The sequence below is a fragment of the Diadema setosum genome, chromosome 4 (genome assembly GCF_964275005.1).
Source record: "Diadema setosum chromosome 4, eeDiaSeto1, whole genome shotgun sequence".
Taxonomy (NCBI): Eukaryota; Metazoa; Echinodermata; class Echinoidea; order Diadematoida; family Diadematidae; genus Diadema; species Diadema setosum.
In genome coordinates, this window is record NC_092688.1 from 13,024,895 (window position 1) to 13,045,202 (window position 20,308).

A 20,308-nucleotide genomic window follows, 5' to 3' on the forward strand; every position below is an offset into this window, starting at 1 on the left:
GAGCGCGCTTCACCGATACGCGTTGGGCGCGTACGCGTGGTAACTAACCAGTGTTTCAATGACGTAATACCCATGGATTCTGACGTCACTGCACAACAACATATACGAGAGTATGAGGCACAACAAAACAATATCAGCGGTGTATTTGACTCAGACATTACGTTTTGATTCATGGCATTTAGGATAAAAGGTAAACAACATGCATGTAACAAACAATAAATTCCGTATTAATCGTATGACTGGTATAACACGGGAAAATAAGTGGTATTGACGAAGTTAAGCATCCCGGAGCTGATTATACTGGTAAGTAAATATAAAATAGTACAGTTCATTGCTTAACATCGTGCCAAGTAATGATGATTCAATGTTTAGTATGTTTAGAGTGTCATTGCAAATTTGTTCAACTTGCCCCCCCCCCCCCCTCCCATTATACGCTAGTTGAAGGATGCTTCTGTTTCAGGCATGGAGTTTTGAAGGCGTTGACAGCAAGTTTTCAGCACATACAGAGTACACTTTAAAGACTTTTTTTTTTTAAATCATGTTACACAGCACTTGGACACTGTCCACAGACAAATCTTTAGTTACCAACTGCAAGTGTCAATGTTGAAGATCCCACTGCTGAATCAAAAAGTTTCAAGTCACTAGCTGGGAAAAGCATGAGTGTATATGCATTTATAAATGTAGTTCGTTGAGTGCTTCGTGTTATGGACTCATGTCATAATCATGGATAAATGTATACATCAGAGTTTCTACTGCATGCCGTCTCAGAACTGTTTAGGATCACTGAATATAGGATAATAAAGGTAGTATATAGGAAGCAAGGTCGAACAGGCATTATGAATGTCGTAATCACAGCTCGTTATGATTTTTTTTTTTTTTTGCTGTCTTTTCTTGAAACGTCGAATGCCCGATAGAACTAGTGATGTAATTAAACGTAGATGGAAATTGCATTATATAAATTAATTTGGATGACCGAATCACAACTTTCAAGTATTCGACCCATGAGTTCACGACTAATAATGTCACCCTGTTAGTTACCAATCTGTCTCGGTGCTCCGTGGTAAAACTCGATTATGAGACCCTTTTTTCCCCATCTCTTTCAAGTCATTGCACTTTTTCGGACAAGCGCGGGGTCGATACGTGATATGAGACGCTCCTTTATTTGATTGTCATTTCTATCACGTCCCTGATGTTTACCATGTCTACTCAGATAAATGTAATAATCGTCAAACTTTAAAGGAACCGTTGCATCGAAACGAAATGAAGTAGTATGTCCGGGGTTATGTAGGAGTAGGCTGCGTTATGGATGCTCTCTAGATTATAATGATTAACAAAACAAGCAAATACTGTTGTCATTTTGAATGATGGAAACATGAGAAGTGTGTGTTTTCACTTGCCTTTCAGTAAGCAGCCCGATAAACTATATAACTATCATTACTTTTATCATTATTACAACAGGTTTCTAAATAAAGAGGATGGCAACGTCGTAACAATTCTTGTTAATTTAAGTTCTCTCCTCTCCTCTCTCTCTCTCTCTCTCTCTCTCTCTCCCTCCTGCACCTATCCCCTCCCCATCCTCCTTCCCCCCCCCCCCCCCAGAATGCATCAGGAGAGAATCTGGCATAAAATGTCTACAGCTCATTGACTCAACGAAAAACCCTGAAGGAAAGGGTAGAACGTAACTGGAAACACGCTCTCTCTCCTGCGACATGGCAACCGTAAGTTGTACCGGGAAAATATCATGCACTCATTACAATTTCAGAGAGATGAATGTTTCAGTTCAAATGGAAGGGGTGTTTCCAAATTTCACCAAACTTCTCTTCTTCAAATTTATCGACCACACTTATGATGATGGCACTGTGTTTGTGTTGTGGAAAATATTAGCAATCGCATTTTTTTTTTACACTATGATTCAATTAATGAGATTTTTGCACAGGTGCATTTAAATTTCAACGCGTTTCAATTAGATTCAATACAATTCTGCTTATTTCGCAGGATAAAAGAAACCTTAGTCCGCAGACTGAAATGTTTTATTTATATATACACATACTAACATTAACATCAACAAAACATAAAATGTCAAGATTTTCATTCTTGAGTTTTGTTCAATACTGTTGACAATCATAATGATGGTTGTTCTGATCTCGGTAATGACCTGTTTTGAAGATGGTTAAGGACCTATACTAAACTTGACTGCGGCACAAATAAATGACCTTCAATATGCGACCGCGCAGTTATAGACAGAGATTTTCTCTTTGGATTTTTATCATGTTGTTGATATGATATCTACTAGAACTGACGCCATCAAAATGGCTAACCCCCACAAAGATCGGGCTCTTTCTTCAGCAACGTATTGAGGAGACTTAATGGTGCATCAAGCACCATGATAAGTTTGTTAACATTCATTTGGTTCTCTTATCTACCGAGTATTCATTCGATCCGTGATCCATTTGAGATAGATTTTATCAACTATATCTTGACAATAGACTTGTAATAATGTCTTTTTTTTGTAGAATAGTTGAATGGTTTCATGAAAACATTCAACTCTATCTTGACAATATAGACTTACAGAACATTTCTTTTTGTATACGGGCTTCATGAAAACATTCAACTATTTTGACAATAGACTTGCAAAACATTTATTTTTGTAGAATAGTTGAATGGTTTCAAGAAAACTCATGACGTAGGATGAAATGCATGAGAAAGATACACGTCTTTCCCGACTTCGTTAAAGGACCACACCACCATTGAAGCTGCAGACTGCCGGCGACACGGCTACATCCTTTCCGACAAGACGTTGGGCTCGGGGACCTACGCGAAGGTCAAGTTAGCCCGCGTCATGGAGCGGAAGATGAACCGAAACCCAAAACTGCAGGACGACCTCAGCGCCAAAGGACACAACATGGTAATCTTTAGATTCTATATATTCTTACACGTTCGGTCCTTAATATCTTTTTGTTTAGAATTGTATTGTTTCTTTATTTGTTTGTTTTTGTGTATATATATATATATATATATATGTGTGTGTGTGTGTGTGTGTGTGTGTGTGTGTGTGTGTGTGTGTGTGTGTGTGTGTGTGTGTGTGTGTGTGTGTGTGTGTGTGTGGTGAAAGAATAACCTGACCTCCCGTGAATTGATAATGATTGTTTTTAAACTTTACCATCGGATGTAGGGTTTGCAGGACATCTTACAGAGTACATTGAGGCTGGATTGGGCCAGGTCGGGTGGTGGGGTGATCTACATCTACATTTAAGGGTTTGTGTGTGGGGCGTGAGTGTATATGTGCTGAGACAAGGATGTGTGGGGTGTGTGTGGGGGGGGGGGGAGGTGTAGTTGTTGTGGAAGTTCAAGTTATGTTTGGGTAATGTAGATCTTCTCGCCCCTGTTTTGGCTTGTTCCAGTCTCTGCATTGCACGCACTTTTTCCAGTTGGAAGGGAGGATGAAACTGTTAATTGGTCACTCATTAGTTTGTTTGCGTGTTTGTTTGTTTTATTCTCCTTCCCCATTTCGGAATATCGCTCTTGAACAAGATCTGATTTGTATATGGTAACCTAATGTTCTGCTTTTTTTTTTTTGTTCTTTTTTACAATTCCTCTACATTGTTCAGTGATTGTGTTATTCTTATCAAGTTAATTGTTGTAAATAGTGTGATTCTGTATAATTTTTCAATAAAACATGAAAAAAAAACTTAAAAAAAATAATAATAAGGTCTTATTTATCCAGGGTAGCCTCTTCAGTGTTGATACTGCTCTACCACAGGGCCCTGCCATTATCATTACCCCAGCGTTGCCAGGTACCCATTTATACACCTGGGTCAAGAGGGACATTGTGGGTAAAAGCATCTTGTCCAAGGACGTAAGCACTGGGCGGGAATCGAACTCGGGTCCTCCGATTAGGAGTCGGGAGTCTTATCCACTATGCCACAGCCAGTATTATGTATTCATAATATGTTCTGGAATGTTCTACGTCATTGTCGCTCGATAAAGACCGCACCGATATCTAATTTCATTGGCAACGATATTCGTGGTTTTGTTTTGTTGATTTCATTTTGCTTTGTTTTTGATAACGCAGTGGTGATTCTCCTTGGAACTTTTTATGATGCGATGCTTGAGAGGTGATACAAAGTTATATATGCCTAATAACTTAATTCGTCAAATTGTAGTAATCGCAATGATAATGGTAACAATAATGTGGTAATAACAATGACAAAAATTTCTTGCTGATGTCATCTTTCCGTTACGTTATATGGTAAATCCCCATCACCCTCATCTCATTTGGCTTAAAACTAAAGTATAGGACCTATACTGCCCTACTTTGGCAAAAGGAAGCAAGTGACATACCATCCGAATTTGAGTTATTGATGTTTTCATAATTCACATAATGAGCTCTTCTTCCAGGCCAAATTTCATGCAGAAACACTCATCCTACTAAGAGATAATTATGTTAGATAAGACATCATGATAGTCCATTGACGTCAGTGTAAATGACAGACGCATTTTGCTCTTTTACGAGAAATGTCTCTTTTGTCACTTGCTTCCTTTTGCCAAAGTAGGGCAGTATAGCCCCGCACATAGACCCAGTATAAAGCACAAATAATGCGTCATACTGACTTATGTGGATGGATTCGTCAGAGAGATTTGAAGGAACGCTCGTCTTTTATAATTATAGGAAGCTTTAGATTCGCGACGCGGACGTTTGAGACGACGATTGTATTGGACTTTATCCTCTCTCTCTCTCTCTCTCTCTCTCTCTCTCTGCATGCGTCGTGTATTACGCGAGGACGCAACCTGTAATAAAAAAAAACAAATAAATGAATAAAATGGCGCCCCATAATCTGATCGGTGCGTCAAGTAGCTCTCTGCGTCGTGAATTTAGCGGAAGTGAAAAAAAAAAAGAGTTCAATACGCGCAGTGAAAACTCAGAGGAAGCGAGCTATGTTCAAAATAGATCAATATTTGATAATCGATTTTGCGCATGATCAGAACAGGGTTTTTTTTTTTTTCCTTTGAACGTCCGCGTCGCGAAAATCTAAAGCTTCCTTATATCTTCGTATGGATGTCAATGTATTTGGTTTGTTTCTTTTCTTCTTCTGTGTGTCTGCAACAATGCAGGTAGCCATTAAGATCATCTCAAAACGTGACGCGCCGTCAGAATACCTGAAAAAGTTTTTGCCACGTGAAATTGACGCCATGAAGCTTACCTACAGACACGCCAACTTGGTTAGTGGAAGCACCGAACATAGAGAAAGTTAAAAGAAGATAAAACATACACACTCGAGGAAAAAAAACAACACCCACAGATCCCTTGAGACCGACACATGCGTTGATAAAATTTACTTATGATGTATTTTCGAGCTATACAAATAAAGTTAGGTTTCCCCTTTTGAAATTAATATCGAGTATTGAAGCTGTCTAAGAGCAGTATGAATAAGGACTACAACGCATTTGTTTGATTTGATTTTTTTTTTTGGGGGGGGGGGGGGGGTAGGGGGTAATTTTTTTGTTATTCAGAACTCTCTCTCTCTCATGTCGGCCACACACGAACTCTTTCTTACACTAGAAATAAAAATATGATAACATTAAAAAACTTCTGTATAACCTTTGCGAAAACTCTACTATAAAATACATACATACATATATATATATATATATATATATATATATGTGTGTGTGTGTGTGTATGTGTGTGTGTGTGTGTGTGTGTGTGTGTTCATTTATATTAAGCATTCTATCGTTGGAATCGGTTTTGATAGACAAATTAATAATGAAGTGTCTGATTGCTACCTGATTTGCTTTTCTTCTTCCTCGAACATCAAAGAAACAATCAAAAGTATAATATTGCAGTTGTGTGTAAAAGGAGAGAGATGGAGGAAGAACGAAACAAGGAAATAATAATACAATGTACCACGACATTGATATGATATGACACGATAATTGACAGATCCAGCTATACGAGTTCTTCCGGAGTGAATTCGGCATCTATCTGGTGTTGGAGTACGCCGCCAACGGTGACATCCTGTCCTACATCAACGACAGCGTCCTGGAGACGGGGCTAGCCGTGGACGAAGAGAAAGCGAGGCAGCTCTTTCGGCAAATCATGGCTGGTGTGACGTATTGCCACGGTCTGAATGTCGTTCACAGGTACTGGGGCGTCTCCGCTTTCTCAATCCTATAACTGTACGTGCTCCTTTAAAAGGAAGGAAGAGGGATGATACCATTGCGATAGAAGCTGTCACCTCATTGTCTGCTAGTACCAAGAGATGAAACATTGGGGCTTGGATTATGACTTACAAAGGAGGGTCAATTTTTACGGGATGAATACCCTATAATTCCAAAAACGTAAATTAACAAAATACATGTGATAACGAGTAAAAAATGAAGAAAGCATAATTGTATTTTTAAAAATAAAGATTATATACATATTAGAGTGTGCATCAGCTGAAGATAGCAACTGAAGATAAAGAAGTGCTTCGTAGGGAATTGACGATGACTCTTTAACGATTTGCTGGTTGTCTCGCACAGATAAGTGCTGTTTTAGGCTGTGTGCACATTTTTTTTTCTGCGTTATGACCAATAGACAGTGATGTACATTGTACGTTGTACGCTATAGTCATTTCTCGTCTACGGTAGATAGCACATTGCCAAGATACACTGTTGTCGCCCTAACTTCAGCTCAAGGACAATATTGAATCATCTTCAATTTGTTGCTGTTGTTGTTCCTACTGCTGTCGCATCCAATCGCAGTTTTATTGTTATGTCTGTGTGTTTTCTTGATTTGTTGTTGTTTTGTTTGTCTGTTTGTGTGACCAGTGCCAATACCTTAATATCATGGACTAGTTGCAATGTTTACAGTGATGGGAGACGCCTGACGAATATGGTACATATAACTGGGTCCCAGTCCACTCTAGTCCTGTTTAGGGAGTATTAAATGATGTGCATATCATCTGTCAGCCCTTAATCGAAAGAATGGACCACAATCTATTAAAAAGCTACATGTAGCTGTAGAGAGACTCAGCATTTGAATGGCATCACTGTCAATTTGTAGGCTATTCATAGTTACGGTGTTCGTAATGTGAACGTCGAACGCTTTCTCACTTTTTGATGCAGCTCTTAGCTACTTTACACTGCAGATATTCTTGGTTTGTTTGGGTCTTTTTTCAGAGATCTGAAATGCGAAAACATACTTCTCGACGAGTCGTGGAATGTCAAGATATCAGGTGAGCAAAACTTGTCGTATAATAATTGTCTTTTAAGGGTAAATTCCCTCATTTCAGAGGACCCCCTGCTTTTTCATCTAAATATAACTTTCAGCATGTGTATTAAGAGAATAGCGATACTCTGTAAACTCGTCTCAAACTTATTCCATAATTGTATAAGTGAGTTTGGAGGGAAAGAATACATTTCCTAAATATTGGTTCATTTTTTTATTGTCTTCAATTTTATCATTATTATCCCAATTATCGGTTTTGATCAAACAAATTCTGCCTGTAACCCTCGAGATAATGACGTATAGCCTACATCCGATAACCACTTCACTCCTGTCCCTCTCTTATCTATCTATCTATCTATCTATCTATCTATCTATCTATCTCTTTATCTTTCTATATGTCTGTCTGTCTGTCTGCACTGTCTGTCTTACCCATCACTGTTGCTCATCATCGCGAGCAGATTTCGGATTCGCCTGTCGCTTCCCGTCGAACCGCTGCAACATGTTGTCGACGTTCTGCGGCTCGTACGCCTACGCGGCCCCCGAGATCCTGGCAGGCAGGAACTACGACGGCAAGCTCGCTGATATCTGGAGTCTGTAAGTCTTTCGCAGTCCTATAAAATACTGTTCCGACACAAAATTGTAGATCAGAATACAAAAAGTGGGAGAGGACACAGGGGAAGAAGAAGAAGGAGGAGGAGGAGGGGTAGGGGAGGGGAGGAGGAGGAGAAGAAGATAATGATGTTGATGGTGATGATGAAGAGGTATCACTGTAGTAGTAGTGGTAGTGGTGGTAGTAGTAGTAGTAGTAGTAGTAGTAGTAGTAGTAGTAGTAGTGGTGGTAGTGGTAGTAGTAGTAGTAGTAGTAGTAGTAGTAGTAGTAGTAGTACATGTAGTAGTAGTGGTGGTGGTGGTAGTAGTAGTAGTAGTAGTAGTAGTAGTAACAGTAGTAGTAGTAGTAGTAGTAGTAGTAGAGTATAAGCAGTAGTAGTAGGAGTAGTAGTAGTAGTAATAGTAGAAGTAGTAGTAGGATAGGGAGGGGAAGAAATGTCAACAAGAATAATGATAGTGGTGATGATGATGATTGCGATGGTGGTGATAAAGAAGATGATGAACGGAAATAAGAATGAGAAAAAGAGGGGAGGATGAGATGTAAGGAGAAAGAGAAGGTTGAGAACTAGAAACATAAAGGACGAACCAATAGTTTTCCCTTCTCCTATTAACAGTGCTGTATACATCGATCCAGGAAATTGTGAAGCTCCAACATTTTTTTTTCTTTCTCTCTCTATCTCTCTTCACGTTTACTTTCTACCACGTCAGTGGCATCATCCTATACGCCATGGTGAATGGACGGCTGCCATACAACGACCAGAGTCTTCACACACTCTTGGATCAGACAAAAAAGAAACTCAAATTCCAGACGTGGGTCTCAAAAGGTATAAAAACAGATGACCCTCCTTAAATCGAGGGATATGAAATTAGTGTCAAAAGAATATGCCCGTTCAAACGACGCATGCCAATAATTAGTAATGTTATGATTGCCATCGAGCACAACGAGTCCTAGGGACTCGTTTTATGAAGGGGTAAGTGATTGTATTTGATGTTTATCATAAGACAATGGCAGCTTATGTGGTAAGGGAATTTACAATCGATTCCTTTGATAAAACGGGGCCCGGGAGTTTCAATTTGATCACTGCGAATATTATGTAGAAAGAGGGATGCTTAACCCTTTTTGTGCTTAATTATTTTGTGTGCCAATTGCGAGAGAAAATCCTATAGTGTTGCACACACGCTATCCATAGTCCCTGCATGGTCCAGAAACTGTTAACCCTGTGTTTCCACTGAATGCTGATTGGCACAAAAACCACAAAGCATTTTACACACGCACAGTCCAAAGTCCCTATCCTCATACTGTTAAAGTTATGGATTCAGCCGTAGGATATAAACTGTGTCAACGGTTGTATATGCCTCTGTGATCATTCCAATACATAACCCGTCTTGAACTCTGCGTACATCAAAAGTTTATGACCTAATTTGAGATAAAATCACATCACAAACTGATTTTCTGTATACTACTCACGCAAAACGAGAAGTTTGACGAGAGAATCTAATGCAGTCCCTTTGTTTCAATAAGCCAATCAATGATGTCGATCGCTGAATTAAACGTTCTGACCATTGTTAGGTATACTGTTTGTTACAAAAAAAAAACACACAAACAAACAAACAAACAAACAAACAAAACAAAACAAAAAACAAAAAATCATCATAAAGACCGTACCCTGGTCAGGAGTGCCTCAGTTTGCTACAAAGCTACTGTTCGAAGTGATTTGAAAAAACAATCTGTCCTTACACAGTCTAAAATTCTCAAGAGATGCAATGACTAAAATGAAGGTCAAATGAAAGCTCCTATCCTTTGATAAACGTATGTGGTATACTAGTAGATCTGACATTATTTATCACGAAACAACATTGATATGATTGTGTGCTACGATGATCGGAAAAAATTGATATTACTACTTTTAATATGAAATAATGAGAGCATGGATATTGTGTTCTCGGAAGATACTGACAATAAGAGCAGGCCCATCATTTTGTATAGTGTTACTATAATATGACATTAAATTACAGCGTGTATTAATATCCGTGTCAAAGTGCCACAAACTATCAACTACAAACATAATATTGTGGTGTCACTGATGATGATAATAATAATGATTAATATGTATTGATTTTCCAGAGTGCGTTCACCTCATCAAGAGACTGTTACGTCACCGACCGCTCTTACGCATGCGTGTGAACGAGATCATCCAACACCCGTGGATGCGGCAGGAGCCATTATGTAATGCGTGGCATGATAGTGCGGTGTCCATGTTCGAAAAAGACCCTACCTTTGCTAAGAAGAAGGTAAGTCTTTCTTTGAGCACGGTTTCATTCTTCTCCTCTTCTTTTTGGATTCAGGAATTCTCATCCTCCTAGTTTCCAAACTAGCAGCATTATCCCCCCCCCCCCCCCCACCCACACACACACACACCCCGGACGCACACATTATAATGTATCATGACGAATTTCATATACAAACTATGGGGTAAGTTGTGAGACATCAGCAACTCATTGCAACTTCATATTGAATGTTCAAGAATTGTTTTCAAGAAGACGAGCGAAACACCACAATTTCATAACTTTACTACTATCAAAGTTTTGATCCGAATTTGTTTGAATTTCCTCCGTTGTGTTTGTAAGATAGTACTCTGTCTTTTTAGACTCACTTTGACTTGTCCGGAATTCTCCTCTAACGGCTATCCTAGTAACTGTACATGGTGAAAAATTTATGCAAATATGCAAATGAGTTCAGTAAAAGAAGTAGACGACTAACATTGTAGGTATACCTATGACGAGAGTAACCTCTTTTCTGAGGTGACGTCTTATCATCTCCTTTTTCTGTTGCCATTCAGTCGTTTGTCCGCTTCATGACCGTCACGGAGAGTGCGTACGGCAGGCAGCGTCAGGATCGGCGCGCCATCATCAAGACAGCCGAAGCGCGGAGTGCCGGACTGCCGGGAACGGAGGATCCCGACTCGCTGGATCGGGATCGGGATCGGGATCGGGATCAAAATCAGGATCGAGATCGGGAGCGGGAACGGAATCGAGATGAAGATAAGGATCAATCGAGATCACCGACTAAAACGCCAATACTACTCGCAGACGGACGAATCATCAAGAGGGAGCTGAATATTCATAAAGGTAACACCTCATGTGAAAAACAACAGCAACAACAACAAAGCCAATAATTGTAAAACTATAAACAAAAATGCCTACATAATAATTATGGCATGTTAAATGCACACAAACAATCAGTCTAAGCCTAACTGGAGAAGATTACATCATTGAATTGAACAACTGCAATTCTATCATTATCAATTAAAACTCTACTTTGTTAGTTGCCGTTGGTATTCTGAACTCGTGGTCCTGAGAGGGTTCAACATTAATTAGGTGATCCGAGTATCCTCTCGGATCACCTATTGTATCTGTACGGATTCTTTCTTCTTCTTCTTCTTCTTTATTTCTTTCTCCTCAAATGTTGTGCAGCGGTTAACTCTAAAAGTCATTCACCTATCACTTCTAAACTGATACCATATATGTATCACGTCATAAGGACGACAGATCTAATGTATCACTGTGATCAGTCAACCATGACGTCACTATGACGTCATTATCTGAAAACACGTTCACATTCGTATCTCATTAATGGAATGGATTTTCTCAATGAAATTTACATATCATATAGTTCAAGTCAAGCTCTATTGATATATTTCATAAAATTTAGTCACGTTCATAGTAAACGAGCGCGTACGCGCGCGTTGAAATTTTAACATGCTCCAATCGAGCTCAAAATTGTTTTGCACACGTTTCAGGTCATTTGGAGTATTTCAGAAAAAATCGACGGACGCGTACGCGCGCGCGCATATACGCACGCACAGCTCATATGCAATAGAAATTTCCCGTCTTTTCACACGTATCGGATGTCTGAAATGTCAAAGAATGTTTCTACCAAGTTTCAAGTCAATCCGACTCAATATGACGTCACACGGGCCCGTCAAAGTTGAAATTCCGCGCGCGCGTCAATGGCGATATACAGTGCAACAATGCCAAAAAAGCGCCAAATTTAAATCCGATTTTACTCGTCAGGATGGACGGTGACCCCCCCTTTTCTTTACATATTTTGAAAGCTGATGAGTTGTACATATCATTTCATGGGTTGGCGATACTGAAAAAATGATTAAAAGATATCAAATTTCTTAAAAAAGTAAAAAAAGTAAATTTTCAAAATGACGTCATCAAAATTTAAGTTCACTCGAGCGTAGCTCACTTATCCTTTGCCGAGTTTCACCTAACTTTCAGTATGTTGTAGCTTATTTAATGTTCTTTCATATTTATAATTACAAGATTTTGATTGGATGACGTCATCACCTCGTAAAAATGGATTGAAAGTATCCTTGTAAAATTTGACCAGTTTACGTGTTATCTCTATGGGAGAGCAGTTTTTCTGGAAGTGAAAATTGACATGACTATCTTTATCGAGCACTAGCTCACTTATGCTTCGGTGAATTTTTCCCAGATTTTAATATGCTGTAGCTGAGACTTTGGGCTGTCGTAAGTGTGCCCTTCGTTTTTTCATACGATGTCGGGATCACGTCAAAAAAGTTACTTGAATTTAAAGTTTATCTTCGATGTATTGAAATATTTCTTTCTTTTTGCAACGTTATGTGCAATAACTCAAGAAAAACATACCCTATCACCACCATATTTTGCACATGTTTAGTTCATGTCACGAACATTATTTCATAAAATAACAACGACTTGATCAGACGCCATCTTGGGTATGTAAATTAGGGTCAAAGGTCATAGATGTTTCATCCTGTATCTTGGTGAATACATGTCCTATCTTTCCCATATTTTGCACACGTAAAGACCATGTTACAGGGATCATTTCATAAAATAACCACTTTTTGCTCAGATGCCATCTTGTCTGTGCAAAGTGGGGTCAAAGGTCATATTTTCTATTTTCGCTATGACGTGTTATCTCTATGGGAGGGAATTGTTTAGATGTGAAAATTGACATGACTCTCTTTATCGAGCACTATCTTACTTATGCTTCGGTGAATTTCTCTCAGATTTTAGTATGTTGTAGCTGAGACTTTGCACTATCACGACTCGAATCATTGATTAAAAAAGTAATCGGATCACCTTAATTTGTCAGTGATGACAAATTACAATCTCTAGTTATTATTATTTTTATCTTTTTTTGCATTTTCATCATACTCATTCTGTTGCTGTGATTTAGTTAGGTAGGCCTAGATCGAAAAAGACATTTTCTACAAGTACACACATTGATAGGAAAAAGGTCAAGGAACTTCATGGAGACGAATTTACACCGTATTTTTCACCTTACTCTCCTCACTCGTATAGATGGAAATAGAAATGAGAGTTCGATGGTCAAGGGATACAACTACGGTCCCGACCACAACAAGTACTATGGCGCGAAGCTCGCCTCTTTCAAGAAGAAACTAGCGGCACGTGAGTGCGTCTCAACATCCCCAAACTACGCGCACAACGTGCGCACGCGCATGCGCAATCTCTACCGACGCATTCTGGCGACCAATCCGGAGGGTGAGCGCTTGTTTAGCGTGGAGAAGGAGCGAGGAAACTGTCTCGTGTCGAAGAAGTACGAACCCATCACGTCCCGCTCAGCAGCACTCGAACCCGTCGACGGCGACGGTGGTAGTGGTGGTGGTGGTGGTGGTGTTGTCATTTCCAACGTCGGAAGGAGAGTCAGTGCTAACGTCAATATCAACGCCAATGCCAACGCTATAAAAGATGTCACGATAAGGCGGCGTCGTCACGATGAAACGCCGTCTGGAACGACTTTCGACAACGTAAGAGTCAATACAATGATCTAATGCCTTTGAAAAGACTCTTTAATATTGGATTACAGCCAGAGGAAAAACAATGCGCATAGTACAACATCAGAGTTTACATACTTCAGTTGATTTTTACAAAAATATTTAAAGTACAGAAGCTAACTATCTTATTTAGAACGGATTCAGTGTTCAAAAAAAAAAAAAATTAGCAAAACCTTTCACTCCCTCTGCTACATGTGGGAGATGCAACTCAGATTTGTGTCGTAAACCCGTACGCTTGCAATAGACCTGCTCTAAGAGAGATTACACAGGATTTTGGAAATTTGTTTTGATCAGCTGATCTAAAAATATGCTTGCAAAATTTCCACTTGAAATTAATTCTTCCCAGCTCTCCGTAAATCTCGTATACGAAAATAAAGACAGTTTAATTTGTCTGATGGTACTCAGAAGGTAAGAATGTTGATGTTGATTTTTTATGTTGTCTCTTCGTCATTTTCTTTCTAAATAATGAGAAAGATTGCGTCACCACAATGTCATGAGTACTGCGATGACATCGAGTTCGACAGCATCATCCCCACTGGTGCCGAAGCTTCGCCGACGACGCCGACCGACAACACCGTGCTACCGATCACGGCCGTGGCCATGGCCAACGGACTCCGCAGTAAATCAGTCGAAGAGCGAAATCGACAGCGCAAGAGCAACGTCATCAAGCACACGACGAGATTACCGACGGTGTCCAACGACCCTGCCAACCCAAACAACGACTTCTCGTTGTCGTCGTCCACCTCGCCTGGCCCCACTGGGCGTGATCTCCAGTTGGACACCAACAAGAAAGCGAAGATGTTGTCGAAGCGAGAGTGCATAACTGTATCGTCCATCAGTCCCGCCGGAAATGGGAAATCTCCGAAAGATCACCACCTGCTGGAGCAACCTCGGCAGGGAGGAGAACTGAAGGCTCGAGATTTGGTTTCGCACTTGCAAAATCTACCCATACTCAGGCTAGGAAAACACAGTTGAGACATACTTGCACGTCTCCTTGCTTTACACTCATGTCTAAGAGAGAAAGAGGCATCCATTAGATAGCTGCATGGATATCATAACGAAAGCAATTACAGTAACGACTCGAAAAGAGAGTTTGATATAAACTCTGCACATGTATAGTCGATTAGTCGACAGTCGCCAGGATGAAAAATTTTATTGCTCACCGATTAAGAGCACTTTTTCGTGGTCTTAACATGGAGTCTCATCATGAAGTGAAGGGAACAGTGTCCACCTTATTGAAACTTACACCAGATAGAAAGGCAGTTCCTAAAAATGACAGTTCAAGGCACGCAAAGTGTGTCTAGGAGATCTATTTGGATAGCTCCTTTTCATAGAGCAGCATCTGCAGCCTGCATTTAGATGCAGCTCACATTACAACAGTTGCACATTACAAGTCACTTGAGAGCATATCGGTGATGTAGCCGTGACTACATTTTAGTTTAAGTAAAGTAAATATAAACTGTCGCTATCTTCAAGAACTCAGATCTCGTCATGAACTGTCTGATTTCAATAGACGATCTACAAACGTCCTAGCTTTTAGTCCCGACTGCGTTAATACCGACGAAGCCACCAAACACACATCACATTGCAGCAAAATGAACAGCGCCATCTTTTGTCCTTAACAGTTCATAATGCGTATGAGTTTGCTCTGTCGTCTGCTACTGCTAGTCTACTCCACTGAATACTTAGTACATGTAGTTTCATACTCGTGTAGTTCAGTCGAGTGGTTAACCGTGACATTGTAAGAGTGAAAATTACACCACCATTAGCTTTATTTGAAAACCAAGAACTATTCAAATAAAAGTGCAGCATGTTTGTTGTTCAAATTCGATCTCAGAGCCTTTGTAATGTCTACTTTATGCTGTCCAAACTTTATGTGTATGCATTAATTGATGTCATGTTCGCTTGATTATGGAGGAAATGCAGAAGTTTTCAACAGTTGGTTTTTATGAACTTCTAGCAAACCACATGATGCTTTAGGCAAAAAAAAATAGAAAAGAATACAACTCAAACATTGCTATTACGTGTAGTTATAAATGCTCCTACACAAGATTAAATGAGGATTTGCTGACATACCCATTTAGACATCCTCCTCCTATGATATCAGCTACTTTTGGTGACTCATTTTTATATTACCACTGGCTGATTATTTGCCTTTGTCCCTTTTCACTTCATTTGGTCATGTAGCACGGGATTCAAGGAATAAACATGTTTAGGAATAATTTTGAATCATTTTCTTTTGAACTGAAATTGATTTGCAGCCCTTTCTTCCTTTACACACATTTCAAACACTGACACAGAGATCTAGCTCAGGTTACACTTGCATTTTAAACAAAACTCGTGCCAAATCCGACAAGACTTCTGCGCTACACTGACAAAGAAAGTTTCATGAGTTCTATAGCTTCTGGATGGTGTCGCCCAACGAGGTAGTATGTACACGTATCACACATACCTCTTTGCTTCACCTTACACTTATTGTCACAGACATTCATCACATCAACTTTGAGCGCACAAGTCTGTTACAAGACTTGACAGTAGCTGAGATCGTCTTGCATAGAAACAATGGTTCATAGAAAATAGATGGCAACCATAAGCATACATCTTGCAGTCCAGTTACATACCGAGTTAATTTGTCGGCAATTGATGACCAAGACGTAGCCTCCTCTACAAACAGTTAAAGAAGGTTTGTAGAGCAGGAAGAGTCAACCATTATAAGCATGCTGCATTATGAAAACGTTTAATTTGTGGCTTCATCACGGATCACCCTTGGGAAAACAAACAAACAAAAGAAATAATAAAAAGTCTCAAAAGGTGGTTAGCCTGATACCGTCCCAATAATATTGTTTATAGTGTCTACATTATATTTTTAGATTACGGAGATTGATGAAATGACTTGATGCTTGTTTTTACAAGTCGTACTAAACATCCCCATTACGGATACATGTATTATAACATTGGCTCTCTTCAGAGATACCCGGAAGATCCATTTTTCTCCTCTTCCTCGAAGTACTCGTGCCTCGCCGTGTGCGTGTGTGTGGCACTCTACCATCACCAAAGAGGTTCTCTTTGACCCTCACAGACTACGGCACGTTGTGGCAGCTGATGATGACGGTCGGTAGTCCCATTCATCCTAGAATCTTCATCGCCCCAGTACTAGTAGCTGCAACGTAACAACACCGTACGAGCAATCGATCCCATAGTAGTGCATTGCCACACGTTCTCAGCCCTGACTACTGACGATAGCAGATAGACGTTCTCTGAAGTATATTTGAGCTAAACGGTAAGTTACATATCAGGAAGCACTCCATCATAAATTCAGAATTGTAGATTAGTATGCTTTATACAAGAATACTGGGAATTTGTGACCCAAAAAAAGTGTTTTGGACTTGATGGATCTTCTCTCTGTCGATGTTTACGATTGTCGTTCATTTCAGCCTAGTCCCATGTATTCATATAAATCAGTTCGGGAAACCCACTCACAAGGGGGGCCCCTCCTTATAAGTAACCCGTCCCCCTTATAAGTAACCCCGTCCCCCTTATAAGTAACCCCCGGGGCACCCCTTATAAGGAGTCTCCACGCTTTTTTGCAATGCAACGCGAAAATGAAAGGACTGCGGCAATTCGCTTGATTATGTCCATAAAGCTTCACAAGTTTCCTAGTTACTCACGAAATTTGAGCAAAATCGGTTTGAGGCATCATATCGTCGCTGAATCCACGAACCGGCACACGCGCACCGCCGGTGCGCGAAGTACATTTCGAGTAAATCGCATTTAAAGATTTCTGTTTTTTCAAACTATTAGTAAGATATGTTAATGAAATTGATTTTCAATAAATTTCAATGTGACGTATGAGAAGAATTTGCTCTTTCTTGCTATACATAACAATCTTCCCAGTGATGTAAAATATGCACACAGTAAGGCTATAAAGTTGTGTGTCGTTTTGTGAAAGCTCCAGACTAGGTCCGAAAAAATCCACGAACCGGCACACAGCGCTTAGTGTCGCACATCGCGTTCAGGATTCTCCGCAAAATAAATCCACGAACCGGCACGCAGCGCTTAGTGTCGCACATAGCGTTCAGGATTCTCCGCAAAATAAATCCACGAACCGGCACACAGCGCTTAGTGTCGCACATGGCGTTCAGGATTTACCGCAAAATAAATCCACGAACCGGCACACTGCTCTTGTGCCGCACATAGCGTTAAGGATTCTCCGCAAAATAAATTGGTTACAGCTCGTTATTCCGAAGGTTCGTTATTCCGAAGGTTCTTTGGTCCGAAGGTTCATTAATTCGAAAATGAAATAAGGTTCGTTATTCCGAAGGTTCGTTATTTCGAAAATGAAACAAAACTCGTTATTCCGAAGGTTCGTTACGGACCCTATACCCTATCATTTCGGATTAAAACCTTCGGAATAACGAACCCTATTTCATTTTCAGATAAACGAGCCTTCGGAATAGCGAACCCTATTTCATTTTCGGGTTAACGAACCTTCGGAATAACGCCCCAAATTTTCGGATTATCGAACCCTATTTCATTTTCGGATTAACAAACGTCTAGGTATAGGGAATTTGTGTGCTTCACGATTAACGAACCTTCGGAATAACGAACCTTGGGAATAGCGAACCTTCGGAATAACGAACAGCACCCAATAAATTCACGAAACGGCACATGGCTTTCAAATTTATTTCTGGTTAAGGTTATTTGACTAAGAAAAGTTTAAAGTACAATTAGCTCTTCTAGTAATCCGAGCACTGTGCTCTTGGCATTGTAAATCGAATATCCGTGGATAAAAGTATTGTAGATTAGTAGTTTTTATTTCGATCATGGAGCTTCATGTTTAGATCTTTACTTCTTTTTTGTTTCTTTCATCATCATCATCATCATCATCATCATCATCCTCTACACTTGTCTTCTTCGAGAAATAATGACATTTTCAAACACTCTCAAGTCCTGTATTATATTCAATCATTTATTAAAGGAAGAAATACACATTCCTTTTTAACAAATGACATTTATTTTTATTAGATTATATTCAACATTTAATTCGTGCAGAACTGAAAAAAGAAATCTAGGAAAAAATATTTGTTTGAACATATATTCATTACTATAATTATGTTGTATTGTTTCCAAGTATCATAGGTTGTACATTTCATTAAACGGATTTCCACATTTCATTTTCAGCCAAATTCAAAGTGCATTGCTATGGCACCAGGTATTCCGTAACGAAAAATATAATAAGCAAAACTGCTGTTAAATCAGAAGCTGTTGAAATGAGACAGTAGTTCATTCAATCATAATTTAAAGTAACTATATTTCCCGTAATGAAAGAAATCTTAACGTTATTGACATACATGTTCCAATGAACAAGACAATTTCCAGGAACCCATATCACAATGAAATAGAAATACATTACATTGTACCTTTACACAATATTCCTTTACCTTCAGAGAATAAGATATTGCTCAGTATTTTTTATATCCAGTTCTGACCCCCCAAAAAAGAAGGAATCTTTTTTTTTCTTATCATCAAATTAAATACTAGTCATCTCTACTTTTTCGGAACCGATTATAAAAATGTATTGTTCTCGCAGCTTTCAGCTCTCTGGCAGAAAGAAATTTCATGTTCATTCTAAATCGTCATAATATCAATCTCGTTTCTTACTCCAAAATCAGTTACTGGATATTCCCTATACACGAATTAATGACAAGTTTTGCCTCTTAAACTTTACTGTTGTTTAAGTATGATTTATTTTAATGGGAGAAATAAAGTCCAACCTCTTCAAAGCAAACATTTCTCCAAACAGTACAAATATGCACTGTATTGTTAAACACTTTACAGAGTTATCTACACAAGTAATGTTCTTTTAAAAAGATTTCATAGAGATGAATTTCTACCTGAAATTTTTACTATAAATTTACGTGGAAATTATCAGTTTTGATATCTCTTCGAGTATCACACTTTCCACATTCAGATTCGTTAACGCAATCAAATTTTTCATGTTTTTATATTTCTGTGGTTCTTTACTTCACAAATATTTCTGTATATAATTTTCTGCACATATATCTGTAAATAATATTGACACCATGAAACAAGGTGACTGTTTTTTTTTTTTTTTTTTTTTCTGGCACTGTACCTGTTTACAAGTAGACTGTTAACATATCAGACCTGCAATTCTTCATTTTTTCTTTGAAAAATGAAATCCACAACAATATTCAATATAAAAAGATATAGATAATGACGGCCATGCTGTAAGTCCTCATGTGGACACAGACTGCAAGAATATGGATGTGTACTGCAGTACACGTATCATCCAATAAAACATTTTCTGTCAGAGTTTATTATTCATTCTCGAGTTGCAGAGCAAGCAGAGGAAATGTAAGCATCCAATTGCTTATAACCCTCTTGCAGTCTCCTAATACCTTTCTAACTCGCACAACTTGACTTGAAGCTTGGTCCTGACTTTGGTTAATGTCTGCTGTGGGTGTCCCAGGTGCTGGGGGTAGGCATGATTAAAAAATACTGAGAATCGTTAACGGGGTTGGCCTAATGGCGGCCTGGCTAAAGGAGACAAAATGAATAGTATGATAGGTGAGCTGCTTCATAAAAAAGTAAAAGAAAACACATTTTATATGGATTTTGA

General features: G+C 39.2%; 1 protein-coding gene across 1 annotated transcript; it reads left to right on the top strand.

The window, feature by feature from the left end:
* The first annotated feature begins 213 nt into the window (after positions 1-213).
* Positions 214-15,472, top strand: LOC140226880 (uncharacterized). Its single transcript, XM_072307309.1, has 12 exons — positions 214-303; positions 1,610-1,718; positions 2,735-2,905; positions 5,113-5,220; positions 5,942-6,141; positions 7,162-7,217; positions 7,669-7,804; positions 8,528-8,643; positions 9,945-10,111; positions 10,660-10,948; positions 13,175-13,641; positions 14,143-15,472. Exons 2-12 carry the CDS (start codon positions 1,710-1,712, stop codon positions 14,641-14,643), a joined length of 2,220 nt encoding a protein of 739 aa, XP_072163410.1. The 5' UTR covers positions 214-303; positions 1,610-1,709; the 3' UTR covers positions 14,644-15,472.
* The last annotated feature ends 4,836 nt before the right edge of the window (positions 15,473-20,308 follow it).